We start from the raw sequence: 21,226 nt of genomic DNA, 5'->3' as shown, positions 1-21,226 counted from the left end.
GTTCCCGATGGTTGGGGAGTTCAGAACCAAGGGTCACAGTCTAAGGATAAGAGGTAAGCCATTTAGGACAGAGATGAGGATGAATTTCTTCACCCAGAGAGTGGTGAACCTGTGGAATTCTCTACCACAGAAGGCAATAGAGGCCAATTCATTAAATATATTCAAGAAGGAGTTAGATGTATTTCTCAAGGCTAAAGGGATCAAGGGGTATGGGGAGAAAGCAGGGACAGGGTACTGAATTTGGATGATCAGCCATGATCTCATTGAATGGCAGAGCAGGCTCGAGGGGCCGAATGGCCTACTCCTGCTCCTATCTTCTATGTTTCTATTACTTGATAGGGGCTGCTCCTCGAGTTTTGGTTGCACTTCAGTCTCATGCTCCTGATCTTTGGTTACCCGGTGCGGGGGGCGAGGGAGCGGGGGGGTCGGAAGACCTCCTCATGGGACAGCTCCTGGGCCTGGCCAAGGTGACCATCAACAGGTCCAGGCAGCAAGCAGTTGAAGGGGTCATTCAGCCTCTCTTCCGCAGTTATTTTCGAACCCAGCATGTGGTGTCCACTGGCAACACTTGAGGCCTTGTGTATCAGCACCTTGAGGTATTTTAATTTAATAAGGTTCCTTTTCATTTGGTTGACTTAAATGCCAAAGAATAGTATTTTAACTTAATAAGTTTCCTTTTATTTAGTTAAGTTACTGTTCTTTATTGGTTGACTTAACTTCCAATAGGCAACTCTATAAAGAGCAGGTGGGATTCGAACCCGGGTTTCCAGATCATTAGTCCAAGTCCAGCTAGGATTAACTTGTCTGGTAACATGCTCACTATGTTGCTGCTGTGTCCCGCAACTTCCGGGACTGCTGGGCAGCCATGTTGGGAAGGGCGTGACCCTTGGCCCGGAAGCGCAGGTTGGCTTGTGTACGGTTGGAGTCCCAAACAAGATGGCGGACGGGACGGAGTTGGAGGGCGGCGGTGCTTCAGCGGCGGCGGCCGCGGCTGCCAGCAAGCGGGGCCGCGGGCGGCCGAGGCTGAGCGACAGCGATCGGCTGCAGCGGCGGCTGAGCAGCCGCAAGAAGTACGACAACCGGCGGGTGTACATCGGCGAGTCGTACGCGGTGTGGGCCGCGCTGCGCCAGCGCCGCGGCTGGTCGGACAAGCGGCTGGCACTGCACCTGGTGCAGCTGGAGCAGGGCGGCCGGGAGCAGCGCCACAGGTGAGCAGCGTTGCCCCGAGCAACCCCAGGGGTTCCCAACCCATCTCCCGGACTGGCCCGGGAGCCTTTGGTTGGGCGGGCGGGATGAGAACACAAGAATTGGCAACAGAGGTAGGCCATTCACTAGACTGGTTCCTGGGATGAGGGGGGGAATTTCCCTATGAGGAGAGATTGAGTAGACTTGGCATGTATTCCCTAGAGTTTAGAAGAATGAGAGGTGATCTCGAAAGAGAGACTTGCATTTCTATAGCGCCTTTCATGACCATCGGACGTCTCAAAGTGCTTTAAACATAGAAGATAGGAGCAGGAGTTGGCCATTCGGCCCCTCGAGCCTGCTCCGCCATTCAATGAGATCATGGCTGATCATCCAAATTCAGTACCCTGTCCCCGCTTTCTCCCCATATCCCTTGATCCCTTTACCCTTAAGAAATATATCCAACTCCTTCTTCAATATATTTAATGACTTGGCCTCCACTGTCTTCTGTGGTAGAGAATTCCACAGGTTCACCACTCTCTGGGTGAAGAAATTCCTCCTCCTCTCTGTCCTAAATGGCTTACCCCTTATCCTTGGACTGTGACCCCTGGTTCTGGACTCCCCGACCATCGGGAACATATTTCCTGCATCTAGTCTGTCTAGTCCTGTTAGAATTTTATAAGTTTCAATGAGATCCCCTATCATTCTACTAAACTGCAGCAAGTATAAGCCCAATCGACCCAATCTCTCATACATCATTCCTGCCATCCCAGGTATCAGTCTGGTGAATTTTCGCTGCACTCCCTCCATGGCAAGAACATCCTTCCTCAGATAAGGCGACCAAAACTGCACACAATACTCAAGGTGTGGTCTCACCAAGGCCCTGTTCAACTGCAGCAAGACATCCTTGTTCTTGTACTCGAACCCTCTCGCTATGAAGGCCAACATACCATTTGCCGGACTGGCCGGGAGCCTTTGGTTGGGTGGGCGGGATAAGAACACAAGAAATGTCAGCAGGGGTAGGCCATTCACTAGACTGGTTCCTGGGATGAGGAGAGATTGAGTAGACTTGGCCTATATTCCCTAGAGTTTAGAAGAATGAGAGGTGATCTCAAAAGAGAGACTTGCATTTCTGTAGCGCCTTTCACGACCACCGGGCGTCTCAAAGTGCTTTACAGCCAATTAAGTATTTTTGAAGTGTTGTGATGTGGGAAACGTGCCAGCTAATTTGCCGACAGCAAGCTCTCACAAACAACAATGTGATAATGACCAGATAATCTGTTTTTGTTATGTTGGTTGAGGGATAAATATTGGCCAGGACACCAGGGATAACGCCCCCTGCTCTTCTTCGAAATAGTGCCATGGGATCTTTTACGTCCACCCGAGAGGGCAGACGGGGTCTCGGTTTAACGTCTCATCCGAAAGACGGCACCTCCGACAGTGCAGTGCTCCCTCAGCACTGCACTGGAGTGTCAGCCTAGCTTTACGTGCTCAAGTCCCTGGAGTGGGACTTGAACCCACAACCTTCTGACTCGGAGGCGAGTGTGCGACCAACTGAGCCACAGCTGACACTTTCATAGAAACATATAAGATTCTTAAGGGGCTTGACAGTGTTAATGCTGGGAAAATGTTTCCCCTGGCTGGGGAACCTAGAACACAGGGTCACAGTCTCAGAATAAGGGGTCGGCCATTTGGGACTGAGATGAGGAGAAATTTCTTCACTCATAAGGTTGTGAATCTTTGGAATTCTCTACTCCAGAGGGCTGTGGAGGCTCAGTCGTTGAGTATGTTCAAGACTGAAATCGCTAGATTTTTGGGAACGAAGGGATATGTGGACAGTGCGGGAAGGTGGAGTTGAGGTAGAAGATCAGCCATGATCTTGTTGAATGGTGGAGCAGGCTTGAAGGACCATAAGAACATAAGAAATAGGAGCAAGTGTCGGCCCTTCGAGCCTGCTCTGCCATTCAATGAGATCCTGGCTGATCTTCTGCCTCAACTCCATTCACCGGCCCTATCGCCATATCCCTTGATGCCCTTACTAGTCAGAAATCTATCGACTTCTGTTTTGAATATACCCAATGACTGAGCCTCCACAGCCCTCTGGGGTATAGAATTCCAAAGATTCACCACCCTCTGAAGAAATGTCTTCTCATCTCAGTCCTGAATGGCCTACCCTTTATCTTGAGGCTGTGGCCCCTGGTTCTAGACTCCCCAGCCAAGGGAAATATTCTCCCAGCATCCACCCTATCAAGTCCTGTAATAATTTTGTATGCTTCAATGAGATCCCCTCTCATTCTTCTAAATTCAAGAGAATACAGGCCTAGTTTACTCAATCTCTTCTCATACGACAGTCCCGCCATCCCAGGAATCAATCTCGTGAACCTTCGTTGCACTCCCTCTATGGCAAGTATATCCTTCCTTAGGTAAGGAGACCAAAATTGTACACAGTACTCCAGGTGTGGTCTCACCAAGGCCCTATATAATTGGAGTAAGATTTCTTTACTCCTGTACTCAAATCCTCTTGTAATGAAGGCTAGCATACCATTTGCTTCCTAATGGCTTGCTGCACCTGCACATTCACTTTCAGTGAATCATGTACAAGGACATCAAGGTCCCTTTGAGCATCTGCATTCCCCAATCTTTCACCATTTAGGAAATACTCTACCTTTCTGTTTTTTCTACCAAAGTGGATAACTTCACATTTATCTACATTATATTCCATCTGCCATGTTCTCGCCCACTCACTGAGCCTGTCGAGGTCCCCTTGAAGCCTCTTCACATCCTCTTCACAACTGACACTGCCACCTAGCTTTGTATCATCAGCAAATTTGGAAATGTTACATTTAGTCCCCTCATCCAAATCATTGATATAGATTGTGAATAGCTGGGGCCCAAGCACCGATCCTTGCGGTACCCCACTAGTCACAGCCTGCCATTCTGAAAAAGACCCGTTTATCCCTACTCTTTGTTTTCTGTCTGTTAACCAATTCTCAGTCCATGCTAGTATATTACCCCCAATTCCATGTGCCCTAATTTTGTTCACTGACCTCTTGTGTGGGACCTTACCGAAGGCCTTCTGAAAATCCAGATACTGTACACCACATCTACCGGTTCCCCTTTGTCTACTCCACTAGTTGCATCCTCAAAGAACTCCAATAGGTTTGTCAAACAGGATTTCCCTTTCATAAATCCATGTTGACTCTGCCCAATTTTACTATTAGTTTCTAAGTGCCCAGTTATTGCATCCTTTATAATAGATTCCAGCATTTTCCCAACTACTGATAATGAGGCTAGCAGGCCTGTAGTTCCCTGTTTTCTCTCTCCCTCCTTTCTTAAATAGTGGGGTTACATTTGCTATCCTCCAATCTGCAGGAACCGTTCCAGAATCTATAGAATTTTGGAAGATGACAACCAATGCAATGCGTCCACTATCCCAATGGCCACCTTTTTCAAAACCCTAGGATGTAGGTCATCCGGTCCTTGGGATTTATTGACTTTTAGTCCCATTCATTTTGCTAGTACTTTTTTTTTTACTAATAATTTCATTAAGTTCCTCATTCTCGCCACACCCTTGGTTTTCTCGTATTTCTGGGAGTTTTTTTGTCTTCCTCCGTGAAGACAGAAACAAAGTATTTATTTTGTTTCTCTGCAATTTCCTCATCCCCCCCCCCCCCCCCCTCCCCATTATAAATTCTCCTGGCTCTGACTGTAAAGGACCTACATTTACCTTCAGAAAATGCTGGAAATACTCAGCAGGCCAGGCAGCATCCGTGGAGAGAGAAACAGAGTTAATGTTTCAGGTCTGGGACCCTTCATCAGAACTGGAAAAAGCTGGAGATGTAACAGATATTAAGCAGGCGCAGAATCGGGGGACGGGGGGGGGGGGGGTGGTTAGGAGGGGAGGAAGGAATTGAAAGTACTTTTGTAAGAGGCAGGAAAGATCAAATGTTGCAAATGGGAATGGCAAAAATCATACAGCATGAAAAATGGGGGCAGGGATAATTCTCTGAAATTGTTGAACTCAATGTTGAGTCCGGCAGGCTGTAAAGTGCCCAATCGAAAGATGAGGTGTTGTTCCAATGAAGCTCAACGTAAGCTCGAGTATTTCCAGCATTTTCTGTTATTTCAGATTTCCAGCATCCGCAGTATTTTGCTATTATACATTTACCTTCGCCAGTCTTTTCCTTTTCACAATACCTATAAAAGCTTTTACAATCTGGTTTTTATATTTTTTGCTAGTTTGTGCTCCTATTCCATTTTCCCTTTATCAATTTCTTGGCCCCCCTTTGCTGATTTCTAAAAAGATCCCAATCCTCAGGCTGACTGCTTTTTCTGGCAACTTTCTAAGCTTCCTCCTTTGACTTAATGCTAGCTTTAATTTCTTTTGTTAGCCATGGGTGGATCAAATGACCTACTCCAGCTCTTGTTTCTTATTCGGCCCCTCGAGCCTGCTCCGCCATTCAATACGATCATGGCTGATCTTCTACCTCAACTCCACTTTCCCACCTGATCCCCATATTCCTTGATTCCCTTAGTGTCCAAAAATCTATCGATCTCTGTCTTGAATACAAAAAACTTTCGATTAACTGGCCACTAAATAACCGGAACGCTCTATCCACCGGCAAAATTCAGGAGTCGGTTCAGGTAACTTTTTTTTACTTTTAGTTACTTTTTACTCCCATTTGTGGCTGTGCAAGGGTGTAGCTGAAGCTGTTGCTAAGCTACAGAGACGCTTGCAACTTGTGCCGATTGTTTTGAAGCTGAGGGTTTGTTGCTTTATACGGAGCTCTGAGCTCCGTATCTTTTACTATAGCGTTCGGTTATCCGGCATTGTTGATGGACCGGCACCAGGTCGGTCCCGTCCGTGCCGGATACCAGAAAGTTTCCTGTATACTCAATGACTGAGCCTCCACAGCCCTCTGGGGTAGAGAATTCCAAAGATCCACCACCCTCTTGAGTGAAGAAATTTCTCCTCATCTCAGTCTTAAATGGCCGACCCCTTATTCTGAGACTGTGACCCCTGGTTCTCAAGATTTCAGCCAGTGGCTCAGCACTCTCACCTCAAGAGGAAACCATTTGGCCCTTCTTGTCTGTGTTGCACTTAGTCCCCTCCACAAAATCTTGCATTTATATGGCGCCTTTAACATCCCGAGGCGCTTCACGGGAGTGTTACAAGACAAAATTTGACACCGAGCCACATAAGGAGATATTAGGGCCGGTGACCAAGAGGTTGGTTTTAAGGAGCGCCTTAAAGGAGGAAAAAGAGGCACAGAGGTTTAGGGAGAGAATTCCAGAGTTTAAGGCCAAGGCTGAAGGCATGCCCGCCAATGGTGGAGCATTTAAAATCAGGAATCTGCTACCCACTGAGCCGAGGGGGTTGACTTCACACAGTCCCATTTCCCCATACTCGTAGGTTTTTCTTCTTTATCCAGCATACTGCTGTCACTATCCTAGAAGCATAGATTTTTTTTTTTTAATAGTCTTTCACAGGTCAGCATTTATTGCCCATCCCTAATTGCCCTCGGAGGAGGTGGTGAGCCGCCTCTTGAATACAACTGAGTGGCTTGCTCGGCCATTTCAGAGGGCAGTTAAGAGTCAACCACATTGCTGTGGGTCTGGAGTCACATATCGGCCAGACCGGGTAAGGGTGGCAGATTTCCTTCCCTAAAGAACCAGATGAGTTTTTACAGGCTTTGGAGAGGCTACAAGCGAATTACTAGAATGGTTCCAGAGATGAGGGATTGCAATTACGTGGAGAGACTGGAGAAGCTGGGGTTATTCTCTTTGCAATGGAGAAGGCTAAGAGGAGATTTGATGGCGGTGTTTAAATCATGAAGGGTTTTGGATAGAGTAAATAATGAAAAACTTTTCAATGGCTGAATGATCGATAACCGGAGGGCACAGATTTAAGGTGATTGGCAAAAGAACCAGAGGTGACCGGAGGGGAAAACCTTTTTTACGCAGCGAGTGGTTCGGATTTGGAACGCGCTGCCTGATAGGGCGGTGGACACAGATTCAATAGCAACCTTCAAAAGGGAATTGGATAAATACTTGAAGGAGAAAAAATAGCAGGGATATGGGGAAAGAGCGGGGGAGTGGGACTGACTGGATTGCTCTTCGAAAGAGCCGGTGCAGACTCGATGGGCCGAATGGCCTCTTTCTGAGCTGTACAGTTCTATGATGGCAGGGAAGGCTGTTTTGACTCGTATCATCCAATTGGGTAATAGAGCAAGGCTGGACGTGTTGGGCGACCAATGGTGGGAGTGACTCGTGCGGTGAAATCTCCAGGAGTATATTCAACCAGAGTTAGCAACCCTACCTGGGGCTTGTAGAGGGGAGGCTGGCATCCAGCTGTTTGTTTTGATATACGTCCAACCTTTAACATCACACAGCTTTCATTCATAATGTGTGTCAAAAGAATATGCAACTATTAACTTATGCATTCATTGCATGTTATGTTCTTGTGTTGTGGTCAAGGTCCTGCTGTTTGGCGTCACTATCCATGGGGAGAGCTGCATCGATCGATATATAAGCAACTTTTAATATTCGAGTTTTAATTCATAATGAATACTGAAAGAATAAACTTGTTTGGGATGTGGGTGTCACTGGCAAAGTTGGCATTTATTGCCCATCCCTATTGATGCAGTTGAGTGGCTTGCTAGGCCACTTAGTATGGAGGGCAGTTAACCACATTGGCGTGGGACTAGACTGCGACTGGAGTCCCATGTAGGCCAGACTGGGTCCTTCAGCAAGCGCACAGCGAGGTCCTTCAAACAGCAATGTGATGAACGAGTGATTAATCTGTTTTTGGTGTTTGACGGTTGAGGGCTGAATGTTTGACAGGACATCGGGAGAACTCCCCTGCTCCTCCTCTTCCCCCCCCAAAAAAAAAAAAAATTGCTTATGGGACCATTTATTCCCACCTGAACCGGCAAATGGTACTTCAATTTAACACCTCGCCTCTGACAGTGTGGCACTGCCTTAGCACTGCACTGAAGTGTCAAACTGGATCAACCCACAAAATCCAGGCTGATGCTCTTGTGCACGAAGAACAAAAACTGTGTAACTGTGACTCGTAAAATACAGTTGATCATTATTCATGTGTTGGTAATGTGGCATGGCCTGCAAGTGCTTAAATTCTGTTTTTTATAATGTGTGGAATGAATCATGCAGAGTTATGCTAATGCCCGTGATTGAGCAACCTACCATTTGCTCTTTAGGCTCACTTAGAAAGATTGGGCATCCGTTGAAGGTACTAGAGATCTGGCTGGTGTATCTGGGACTATACCATTCAGGATAAGAAGGGGTGGGAGTAAGACTTGAATATAATTCTATAATTACTTGTGATGATCATGGCTATTCAGCGACAGAGAGAATGCACGGTGAAGGGCACTCTAATCTTGGCTATAAGTTAGACGCGATGAATAGTTTCACTGTATGGCATCTTGTGGTTGAATGGTTGGGGATAAGGAGAGATATCTGAGATCCAATCTGTTAACGGTGCAACATAAATGGAAATCTTTATCATGGCTCAAACATCTCGAGCATTTCACATGCAATTAATGCAGCACTGGTGTGAGACTTGCTCCTCATCTGTTTAGGTTGGAGTTGATTCAGCACTTTAGACAAGCAATAGGGTTTAAGGGAGGGGTGATTTCAGGATTGATGCAATGTGCTTTGCCTGTATAAGTACAATAAGAGGCAGGTTGGCCTGTTACCTAGTACAACAGGAACAGAGTAACGAGCCTTCCCAGAAATAACGACAGGAAGGCAGGGTTTGGGGAGTGGTGCAGTGAAATGTCCTCTATATAAGGCTGCTGAAGGAACTGCAGTCTCGCACAACTAGCGCATACACTGACATTAGGGATTGGCATCCTTGTCTCTTGAATGCTACTGCTGAGTTGCAATGTATTCTTTAATTCAGTAACGGCCCACTGTTCTGGTCTGCTCAGACCAGTTTGTATGGAATTTGTCTGTTGTACTGGCAGGTTTTTCTGCTTTTTACTCGATGCTGAGACACTGAGGCAGTAGTATATTTGTAATGCAGCCTTCTATTGTGGGCTTTGCAATGAAGTGATATGTGAAGTGCTGCAGAAGCCATGTCGTGAGCTCACCATTGACTACAGCTTCAGCATCATGTTTCGGAAACCGAGAAAATATCTTGGAAAGTGACAGGCTTTCGAACTGGGAGCCTGGACCCCAGAGGATCCATGAGGTAGTCGGATATCTACATTTGTTTACTTACTAACACTATTTCTGTTGTGAATTATATATTTTATACCAATAAAAATAAGCTTTCCTTTGGTTTGCTGGTGCTGTCTGTTGGAAGTGATAACATAAGAACATAAGAAATAGGAGCAGGAGTAGGCCAATCGGCCCCTCGAGCCCGCTCCGCCATTCAATAAGATCATGGCTGATCTGATCCTAACCTCAAATCTACGATCACTCTCCATCCCACCCGAACCCATGTGATCTCCCGGGAGAGGCAAAAAACCCAATGGCCAATTTGGGAGGAAAAAAATCTGGGAAATTCCTCTCCGACCCATCTAGGCGATCGAAACTCTTCCAGGAGATCACTCTGTCCCTATATTTTCTACAGTACTTACCTTCTGTAAAGGCGATCTCCACCCCAGCCAGGAACAGGAATAAAACCATCTCCTGAAATCTAACACAGAATTAGAACACAAGAAGTAGGAGCAGAACCAGGCTACACGGCCCCTGGGCCCGCTCCACTACCCATAGGGCCATGACCATTCAGAACCTAGACTCATGTCCAATTTCCTGCCCGCTCCCCGTAACCCTTAATTCCCTTTACTTCTAGGAAACTATCTATTTCTGCTTTAAATTTATTTAATGATGTAGCTTCCACAGCTTTCTGGGGCAGCAAATTCCACAAACCTACCACCCTCTGAGTGAAGAAGTTTCTCCTCATCTCAGTTTTGAAAGAGCAGCCCCTTATTCTAAGATTATGCCCCCTAGTTCTAGTTTCACCCATCATCGGGAACATCCTCACCGCATTCACCCGATCAAGCCCCTTCACAATCTTATATGTTTCAATAAGATCGCCTCTCATTCTTCTGAACTCCAATGAGTAGAGTCCCAATCTACTCAACCTCTCCTCATATGACCACCCCCTCATCCCCGGGATTAACCGAGTGAACCACCTTTGTACTGACTCGAGAGCAAGTATGTCTTCTTAAGTATGGACACCAAAACTGTATGCAGTATTCCAGGTGCGGTCTCACCAATATGACGGGGTTCCCAGGGAGTTTATCAATATTTGCAGTTACCCTTCATACAGAATATTTGGAGAATCACTGCCATAATGTCATTTTATATAAAAGCGAGCCTGTGCTAATGGCTCCTTTCCTCCTGCTCCCCCATCCATAGCTTAATTGTAAATGCTTTGCTTACAGGTAGTGCTGAATGTGCCAGTGAAAAGGTAAATCTTTCAGCTATCACAGTTGTGAAAAATAACTTTCAACAGCTGCTGCTAAGTTTGCAGAACAGAATGTACCGAACCTGGAAATCTTGTCCCCGTCAAATAAAAGCGTTACTGAAAGTGAACTAAATTTTGGGCGTAAGGAAGCAGGCAGGCAGGAGGCATTAGACACTTCCAAAAAAAATAACGAGAGGACCTTGAATTGCTCCCACTGCTGCCACCACCAGTGACAACCTTGTAACCACTATTACTTTACCCGACTGTTATACCGGTCAAAAACTCTCTCTAAACACACGTCAAGCTGGAAAGAGAACCTGTAAATGCACAGCTGTGTTTTTTCACAATTGCACATTGCCATAACCCTTCGCTGAAATCCTAGTGACCACATTCTGTAGCTGGGCAGGCGATGGAACTTTGCGATTCATTCTCTGTTTGGGAAGTCTTTGTGCCGAAGACAATGGAATAACATCCTTTAATTCCTCCCAGGTGCAGTGTTTCTTTTATATAACTGGTCAACCTGTAGCATTGCTCGCAAGTACAGGAAACTTTGTGCTATCCAGCACCCACGGGACCGAGCTGCTGCCGTTGCCTCAAAACTGCCGTACTCTCCAGAGTTAATGTTGAGAGATACGGAGATTCTTATCAACAGCTTCTAAACACTCGGGTGTGGCCTGCAAGCTCTGTAGCTGAAGCTGTTGCTATAGCTACAGACCTTGCACAGCTTGACTGTTCAAACAAAGCAAAAAAAACAAACAGAAGGAATAAAAAACGGCGGCTGATTTTTGCCGGTGGCTCCAGATTGCCGGATAGCTCACCTCCGGAAAGCACAAAGTTTCCTGTAATGAGACTTGTTTCTATGTGTCTGTGGATATGTATGTTAAGTACAATGTTCTCTGCTTCAGCTCTCTTCACCTGTTACATTATTTTTCTTTGTGAGCTCTTTCTCTTATTAAATCTCACAAAAGGTAAATCGTGCTTGACTAATCTACTGGAATTTTTTGAGGATGTAACTGGTAGAATAGATAAGGGAGAACCAGTGGATGTGGTGTATTTGCACTTTCAGAAGGCTTTCGATAAGGTCCCGCATAAGAGACTAGCGTGCAAAGTTAAAGCACATGGGATTGGGGGTAAGGTACTGACTTGGATGGAAAACTGGTTGGCAGACAGGAAGCAAAGAGTTGGAATAAACGGGTCTTTTTCTGAGAGGAAGGCAGTGACTAGTAGGGTACCGCAGGGTTCGGTGCTAGGACCCCAGTTATTCACAATCTATATTAATGCTCTAGACGAGGGAACTAGATGTAATATCTCCAAGTTTGCAGATGACACTAAGCTGGGTGGGCGTGTGTTCTGTGAGGAGGATGCAGAGAAACTCCAGTACGATTTGGACAGGTTGGACGATACGGCAGATGCAGTATAATGTGGATAAATGCGAGGTTATCCACTTTGGTGGCAAAAACAGGAAGGCAGATTATTATCTGAACGGCAATAGATTGGGAGAAGGGGAAATGCAACGAGACCTGGGTGTTCTTGTGTACCAGTCGCTGAAGGTGAGCATGCAGGTGCAGCAGACGGTTAAGTAGGCAAATGGTATGCTGGCCTTCGTAGCGAGAGGTTTCGAGTACAGGAGCAAGGATGTCTTGCTGCAGTTGTACAGGGCCTTGGTGAGACCACACCTTGGGTATTGTGTGCCGTTTTGGTCGCCTTATCTGAGGAAGGATGTTCTTGCCATGGAGGGAGTGCAGCGAAGATTTACCAGACTGATACCTGGGATGGCAGGAATGACGTATGAGGAGAGATTGGGTCGATTGGGCTTATATTCGCTAGAGTTTAGAAGAATGAGAGGGGATCTCATTGAAACATATAAAATTCTAACAGGACTAGACAGACTAGATGCAGGAAGGATGTTCCCGATGGCGGGGAGTCCAGAACCAGGGGTCACAGTCTAAGGATAAGGGGTAAGCCATTTAGGACTGAGATGAGGAGGAATTTCTTCACCCAGAGAGTGGTGAACCTGTGGAATTCTCTACCACAGTAGACAGTTGAGGCCAATTCATTAAATATATTCAAGAAGGAGTTAGATATATTTCTTGAGGCTAAAGGGATCAAGGGATATGGGGAGAAAGCAGGGACAGGGTACTGAATTTGGATGATCAGCCATGATCTCATTGAATGGCGGAGCAGGCTTGAGAGGCTGAATGGCCCACTCCTGCTCCTATCTTCTATGTTTCTATGTTTACCTGTTTTCTCAGGAATGTAATCAGACAAAAATTGCCACTGGGCCCAAGAAGGAGTCATTAGGACGGGTGACCAAAAGCTTTGCAAGTTAGCTTTTAAGGAGCGTCTTAAAGGAGGAGAGAGAGCTGAAGGAATTCCAGAGCTTAGGGCCTAGGCGGCTGAAGGCAGGGCCGCCAGTTGTGAGACGAAGGAAGTTTGGGTTGCACTAGAGGCCAGAGTTGGAGGAACGCAGAGTTCTCAAAGGGTTGTAGGGCTGGAGAAGTTTACAAAGATAGGGAGGAGCGAGGTCATGAAGGATTTGAACACGGGATGAGAATTTTTTAATCTGGGGGACCTGGAATCAAAGTAGGTCAGTGAACACAAGGTTGATAGGTGAACGAGACTTGGTGTGGGATAGCATATGAGCTGAAGTTTATGGAGGACTGGCCTGGGGACCATTGGCATACTCCAGTCTGGAAGTGATAAAGGCATGAACAAGGGTTTTGGCAGCAGCTGAGATGGATGAGGCTGGCGATGTTATGGAGGTGGACGTAGCGGGTCTGTGATTGCAGTCGAAAGCTCAGCTCAGGATTGCATAGGTTGGCAATTTGTGAGCAGTCTGGTTCAATTTGAGACGGCGGCGGCCAGGGAGAGGGATGGAATCCGTGGCGAAAGAGCACAAGTATGCATGTGCAGAAGGTGATAAGAGTGGGCGTGATCTCTCAAACACATTTGGGCTAAATTTCAACCGGTTAGGGACAAGACACAGAAATTTATGTGCAGGAGAGAGTGAGCACTGGACAAAAACGGAAAAAGCAGCCACAGAATATATGATTTTTTAAATGAATGTTATTATTGAACTAATGTGCACCAAAGATTTCCACGGTTGTTCGTAACCTCTCACATGCACAATATCTGGGCCAGATACTAAGTGAAAGAAGCCAGCAATAAAGTCTAAGGGAAGAAATTAAGCTGCAGACAAGGACTATAAATGAGTCCTAGGTCTCTGAGATGCAGATAGGCCTCTGGATAGAAGTAGGAATGTGGAATACCACCCAGAGTATAAATTTGAGAGTCTAGAATTAGGGGTCACAGTCTCAGGATAAGGGGATGCCCATTTAGGAATGAGATGAGGACAAATTTCTTCACTCAGAAGGTTATGAATCTTTGGAATTCTCTACCCCAGAGGGTTGTGGAGGTTCAGATATTAAGGGAATCAAGGGATATGGGGATAGTGCAGGAAAGTGGAGATGAGGCGGAAGATCAGCCATGATCTCATTGAATGGCGGAGCAGGCTCGAGGGGCCGAATGGCCGACTCCTGCTCCTATTTCTTATGTTCTTATCCCAATGTCATTGTGACGCCTCAAGAATCGCACACTGTATAAAATGGATTACCTAATACGTGGGCGGACAATGGCTGATTTGTCACATGCAGTACTTGGTGCACAGTAATGAGCGTATATGGCAGAAAACAAGCTATTGAGGCCATTGCAAATTATGAATTGCAGTTCCAGTTTAAGAAAACAGGCTAGTACCTGTAATTGCTTTTTAGGGATTAAAAAAGATAAGAACTGTGTGTTTGGGTGCCAGTTTCGCTAGTACAGGCTGTGCTTTTGATCAAGTTAAAAAGGGAGTTTGTTGCTCTGAATTTATTACTGTTCTACTTTTGCAAAGAAAAGATTCATCTAAGCGTGTACAGCTTGGAGCTTTAAAAAAAGAAAGAACTCGCAGTTCTATAGCACCTTGCGTGTCCTCGATGTCCTAAAATGTGTCACAAACCAAGGAATTTTGAAGTGTAGTCACTTGTTAAATGGGTACAAATACAGAATTTGGCATAATTGTCTTTTAAATAGCACAGTTAGGATTTTCTGTATTTTGTATCATTCGAGCTTCCCGTAGATAAACAATTGGACTATTTAGTCTTCAGTGCAACCATCGTTGTTGTTTGTGGACAATTTTAAGATTTATCTCCCTGCCGTTCTCTAGTTCATGCGACTGATCCAAGCTATCGACAAAAGGAAAATAAGCTTTCCTATTTCACATGACACTGACTACCTGAAAGAGCCAGCTCAAGATAATAATCCAATACTGAAATTGCTGGGAAAAGACCAAACTTGCATTTTCTGCTATCCGTACTCTGGTCCCTGCTTATTGACGGAGAAGAGCTGTGGCCTCTGGCCTTTCTAGTGACAGCTAAACGCTTGATGCTTCATTGTGCTTTCAAATTGTAAATAAATACTAGTTATTTAAAGCCTCAAAGTGCTTTGATCTGTTTAATACTCCATTTACAGAAGTAAGTGAAGGAATAGGGTGAGCCAATGGAAATTTCACATGCAGTTTACAAGAATTGGTGTTTTTAAGCCTGAGGTCGTGCACCCTCTGCAAGGGCTGACTAATAATACAGCTTTTGGGAATGTGGAAGCTGTGGTTTGCTCATGCTGTGAAGCCATAGAAAAATAAAATGGTGTTTTTATAAAGCAAAGTTGTAACAGTGACTTGCCCCTGAGTTCACGCTTTCCCAAAGTACACAGCACCAGCTCTTTGAGCCTATTTGGGTCACTAAGGTGTTTTAAACTGGGAATTATCTTGTAGCCCTCCTCCTCTGACTGGGTTTCAGATTTACTTTTGTTCAATTGTTGGGACATTACTTTGTGATCTAAACCGCCCGAATGAATTCTTATGACTCCTTGGTCTTTTTGTATACAGGGAATTGCTGGAAAGAGTGGTGAAGCAGCTTTTAAAAGGGAAATGCATAAGCAATTGAAAAAGAAAAATTAAAGGAGTACGGAGAATGGGGGCAAGTGAATAGCTGTTTCAGAGAGCCGATGCATTGGGCCGAATGACCACCTCCTGTGCTGTAAAATCCTGCGGGTCCATATATACCTGAATAAGCAGAGAAAATAATCAAAAAGGCTGATGGAATGCTGGCCTTTATATCTAGAGTACAAGGGGGGGGTAGAATTAATTCTGCAGCTATACAAACCCTGGTTAGACCACACCTGGAGTACGGTGAGCAGTTCTGGGCCCCACGCCTTCGGAAGGATATACAGTACTGGCCTTGGAGGGAGTGTAGCGTAGGTTTACCAGGATGATACCCGTGAGGAGAGATTACACACATTAGGGTTGTATTCCCTGGAATTTAGAAGGTTAAGGGGTGATCTGATCGAAGTTTTCAAGATATTAAGGGGAACAGATAGGGTCGATAGAGAGAAACTATTTCCGCTGGTTGAGGAGTCTAGGACGAGGGGGCAGAGTCTAAAAATTAGAGCCAGACCTTTCAGGAGTGAAATTAGGAAACACTTCTACACACAAAGGGTGGTAGAAGTTGGGAACTCTCTTCTGCAAACAGCAATTGATGCTGGATCAATTGTTAATTTTAAATCTAAGATTGATCGCTTTTTGTTAACCAAAGGTATTAAGGGATTTGGGCCAAAGGCGAGTGGATGGAGTTAGGTCACAGATCAGCCATGATCTCATTGAATGGTGGAACAGGCTCGAGGGGCTGAATGGCCTCCTCCTGTTCCTAGAAGTATTATTATTGAGAAGCAAAGGTGGACAGCTGAGGCCCCTAGTGCAAGACACTGAAGTTGAAACGATTAGAAGAGAAGACTAATTTAAGGAGTAGTGCTGATAAAATAGAGAGGTGCAAGAAAGAGCGGTTGGGAGCTAGACACCAGATTACAGATTTTTCCATGTATCCTGTTCCGGAGTGTAAGAGAAGTGCCGTAAGAGCCTCCCCAGATATGGGAGTGATGGTCAAGTCTTGGGCATACCTTATAGAGAGCTGAGAATTGTTGGGGGGAAAAGAATTGTGTGGGACGAAAGCAAAAAAATGAATTCTTGGTGTCAGTTTTAGCAATGGAGGAGATGTGGGTGTTCTGTTGAGACCTGAGAGTTACTGGGGGATAGGAGAATTGGATGGAACTGAAGAACAAGTCTATAGATTAGTTTGCCATATTAGGTGCCCTGCAGTACATGTGTCATTGATTCTTATATTGCACGTGTAGTATAAGCAATTTAGCACACGGACTGTGAGCTGAGTGGATACAGCACTTGTGTACATAGGAACAGGAGGAGGCCATTGAGCCCCTCGAGCCTGTTCCGCCATTCCCTGAGATCATCGCTGATCTGCGACCGAACTCCATATACCCGCCTTTGGTTCATTTCTCTTAGACTTTTCTTAACCAAAAGGTATTACAGAAAACTCTTTTTTATCTGGCACCGACGGGACCGGCGTGGTGCCGGCTGATCAAAAAGTCCGGATTACAGAGAGGTATACTTACTAAGGTACGAGAGCCCCGTACACGGCCACAGATCCAGGCGTCCCTGTTGCATGGCAACAGGTGCAGGAACCCCAGTTACACGGCCACAGATCCAGGAACCCCAGTTACACGGCCACAGATCCAGGAACCCTGGTTACATGGCCACTAATATGAAGTAAAACTTACCTGAACCTACTCCTGAATTTTGCTGGTTATTTAGGTGCCGGTAAAAAGAGAGTTTCCTGCATCAATCTCGGATTTAAAATTAACAATTGATCTCGCATCAACTGCTGTTTGCGGAAGAGAGTTCCAAACTTCTGCCACCATTTGTGTGTAGAAGTGTTTCCTATTATGTAGTATATGTTTTAAGCTCTTTTTCAAAGAACTTTTTGAAGAACTTGTTGAGTGTTTAAAATTTGGAGACATCGACTGTGAGAATATTGTGTGGGGGGTTTTCTATTAATGTGCAGTTTTGAAAAAATAATGCAGAGAACTGGGTGGTGCACACTGTTATTTCATCTCTCACATCTGACTTCAGCCCGATGAAAGTCTTTTCTGTCTCCTGTATGGGTCCTAGGTGTCAGCCGTGGCTCAGTGGGCAGCACTCCCTTGCCTCTGAGTCAGAAGGCCATGGGCTCAAACCCCGCTCCAGAGACTTGAGCAGATAATCTAGGCTGATCCTCCCAGTGCAGTGCTGAGGGAGCGCTGCACTGTCGGAAGTGCCATCTTTCGCATGAGACATTAAACCGAGGCCCTATCGGTCCTCTCCGGCGGATGTAAAAGATCCCACGGCACTATTCAAAGAAGAGCAGGCGGTTTCTCCGATGTTCTGGCCAATTATTTGCCCCTCAACCAATGCCGAAAACTGTGATTGGTCAATTATTTCATTGTTGTTTGTGGGACCATTTTGTGTGGGGAAAATGGGCTGCCGCATTTTCCTACATTACAAGAGGGACTACATGTCAAAAGAGGCAATATGTCCTGGCATCTGTGACTATGATCCAACCAATGTTCCTGTAAGCTGCGCCCTTGCACAGGCCGCTCGCTGGCTTTTAAATGGGTAAAACTGCGCCTGCGTGAAAATTTGAATGGGCCGCGCAGCCACTTAAAGGGACCGCACACCCAAATAAAAAATTAGAGGGAACATTAGAGCGGACCCCCAGCAGCCCACCCCATGGGGACTTTTTCTTTTAAAACCATCGATGCCGGTACGATTTGAGCGGGTTGCACTGATATTTGGCTGCCTTTGCAATGCATATTTGAGCTTTCCGTGTGACAATCTGTTCAGGTTTTTTTGAGCATTCAGCAGCTAATCAAAGCGCGCTGATATAATGGTTAGTCATTGAGGTGGCGTGATTGTTACAGGATCGGTGATTCTTTCTCCCCCCCCCCCCCCCCCCCCCCCTGCAAGAATCAAAGTCTCAAATGTACACAGTGTGGTTGCTATTGTTTGACATTGATACCAACGCCCAGTAACCGCCCCTTACTGCTTATCCCAGCAATTTCACCACCACACCTTAAGCAGGGAGACCTAATGGTTTGCTGTATAGATTTACATTGCTGTCGCTGGCGAAAAAAATCATTACATGCAAGAATTGCAAAGACATGCTCTGCCTTCATAATGATTTTATTATATTACAGCAAATCCGGAGCAGAGGAACAGAACTCGAAAATTAATTCCTCACAAAAAGGTAAGCCTGTGATCAGCTGTAGGAGGCCGTTCTGCAGTAATATCTATGCAAATTGTGGCTCAGTAGCTACTTAGCATGGAGTTTGCAGCATTAATCACCAGGGGGTATATCTTTTTGCCTTAGTTAATTTTAGTGACAATGTTGGCGTGAGTATAAAGTGAGAAAATCGTTTTTGTACTCCTATTGACTTTTGCTGGCAAGAACTGGAGTTCTATATGCCACTAGTTTTCTGTCTGCCTTTAAAAACATTCTAATCTGCATTTTCTAGTCCTTAATACAAAATTTTCAAAGGCCTGTGCTTTCCAGCCAGGAGTGCCTGTGAGTTTTACAATTGGTTAACAAAACTTCAGCCATCAAGCCAGAATATCTTGAGCAGGATTTCCCACTCGAGTTGCGCTAGCTTCCCAGTGTAACTCGAACAGAGTGAGACGGAAGATTCTGCAGCTTCGGCGGTTGGGGGGGGAAGGGGGGGGCGCGCGACGACTGGTTTCCCCCGAAGGGCAACGGGATTCTTCAGGGTTCTTGTGACCATTCCGCCCCTGCCTGCCCACGGCGCTTCTGGCATTATCTGCCAGAAATTACTTTTTGGGCATATAATGCCATCATCCGGATTTTGGGCGGTTGAATTATACTTGCATGCAAATGACGCCAATGCGTTATATGATCTATTTCCATCACTTGTGGCTTAGCAACACTTGGCGCCGAGATGCGTTGGGGGCGGGACTGCTGCCTTCCGGGTTCTAGTCCCGCGTCCGACGCACAGACGCTATTTTCCCCTGATTGGCCTTGTTAAGCCCCACCCTGCGGGCTTGCCGGCCAATTTAGGGAAAGCCGGTGTCAGATGACATCAGCTGATGACAGTTCATCTGCCAGTTTTCTTAAAGGCACACGAACCATAAATTATTGACAGATGATTTGACAACATTGAGGTGCTGTCAAACACTGACGATCACTGTACACAGGTGACTCTCTCCTTAGGATGAAACAGATGGCAACTGCAGATGAGGGTACAGAAGCGATCTGTCACTTCTCCCATTGAGGTGAGGCCACACAAACACTTCAAAGCTTGTCACCTACAGAAAAATCTAAACAAGTTAAAAATGACTTTCCCAACATTTCCTTACCTCTTATACTCACCAGTGTCCCATTGCATCCTTCACACCACTTCTGCAGCTGTCATCTATACACCAACATAACAACAGACCCACATCACGCCTCACTTACCCAGGCGAGGTTCCCCGACATCGGGAAGCCTGCAGCAGAAGGCTAAAAATTGGAAAAAGCCTCTTAACTACCTGTTAACAGACAGTTAAGTGGCTATAATCCTCTTCTTGCCGCTAGGAGTCGGGTCTCTGCGCAAATCGGGGACTCGACTCCTGGGAAGATTGTTTGGAAGTGGGATCGGGACCCGCTCCCATTCTTTTTGACTTTCCCAGCAGTCCTGCCTCCAAACCCGCCTCCTCAGGACTGGTAAAATCCAGCCCACGGTGTCAAAGGATATCGGTGCGTTCTTGGTGTGCAGCATTGCTATAGGTGGAAGAGAGGGGGAATTAACCTTTGCAGGGTCAGAAAGCTTTTGTCATCTATTGCGCAACAATGGCACTTTTGATTTTAATGTTAAAATGTAACTGGTTCTTCAGCGAGCACAGAGGCTGTCAGTCAGTCTTCGTTGCATCAGGCCTCCAAGATCTACTGCAGCCAGTCTCTTCACCTCTCTCACTCGGCGGACTGCCAGCAGAGGCTGGGAGCCCGCTTATATATATAAAAAAAAAAAAAAAAATCCAAGGACCCTCATCTCGGAAAATTGGGAAAGTCCGAGGTGCATCCATGTGGCGGGTGGAACTCCCACCCCGCTGAGGGTGCGTCAGGATTCCCACACAAGTGGAAAATCCCGACCCTCCTGTCTAAAGACGATGTTGGATGGCGCCGAGCTCCAGTGAACTGCGTGATGCAGTTACCTCCTTGTAGTGATTTTCCTTGGTCGCTACGTGAAGGCACGTTCTAAACAAATGCGGAGAACTTTGCCCATGTAATTTCTAGCACAGTTGTAGATGCATCCTGAAGAGCATGTTGGGGGTTCTCACTAGAAACACTGGCCAAAGGAAATCTTCTGTCATTGTACATAGCGGCGGGAGGAAATGATACTTGCTCGTCCCATCTATTTCCCCCCCCCCCCCCCCCCCCCCTGCTGCTTGAGGTGTTTACATTGCTGCCTTGGTTCTGAACACTATCCCACAGTGTAAACGGAATGAATTCTGAAACCACAAGTCATTTTATTTTATCCCATCTGTATGAAGTTTGTTTTACTTGTCCTAACTAATTGCTTCTGGTGGCGTTGTACAGTAGCTTTGCCCAAGTCCTCGCCTGCTGTGCACACGCAGCTTTCCAATGCTATCTCGTGATGGGTCCGGACTGAGAAAATCTACCTTTTTTA

At 46.0% G+C, this 21,226-nt stretch overlaps 1 protein-coding gene across 1 annotated transcript in view; it reads left to right on the top strand.

The window, feature by feature from the left end:
- The first annotated feature begins 798 nt into the window (after nt 1-798).
- znf653 (zinc finger protein 653) overlaps nt 799-21,226 on the top strand; it is a 47,784-nt gene continuing 27,356 nt past the window's right edge. The window contains exons 1-2 of the mRNA XM_085971679.1: nt 799-1,208; nt 18,743-18,792. Of these exons, the coding sequence (XP_085827805.1) occupies nt 937-1,208; nt 18,743-18,792 (322 nt within the window). The 5' untranslated portion in view covers nt 799-936. The remainder of the gene's footprint in view (nt 1,209-18,742; nt 18,793-21,226) is intronic.

The sequence above is a fragment of the Somniosus microcephalus genome, chromosome 31, assembly GCF_052327205.1.
Source record: "Somniosus microcephalus isolate GS21.2 chromosome 31, FLI_Smic_1.0, whole genome shotgun sequence".
Classification (NCBI taxonomy): Eukaryota; Metazoa; Chordata; class Chondrichthyes; order Squaliformes; family Somniosidae; genus Somniosus; species Somniosus microcephalus.
The sequence above is the reverse complement of the archived record's forward strand: the minus strand, read 5'-3'. Positions and strand labels throughout refer to the sequence as shown.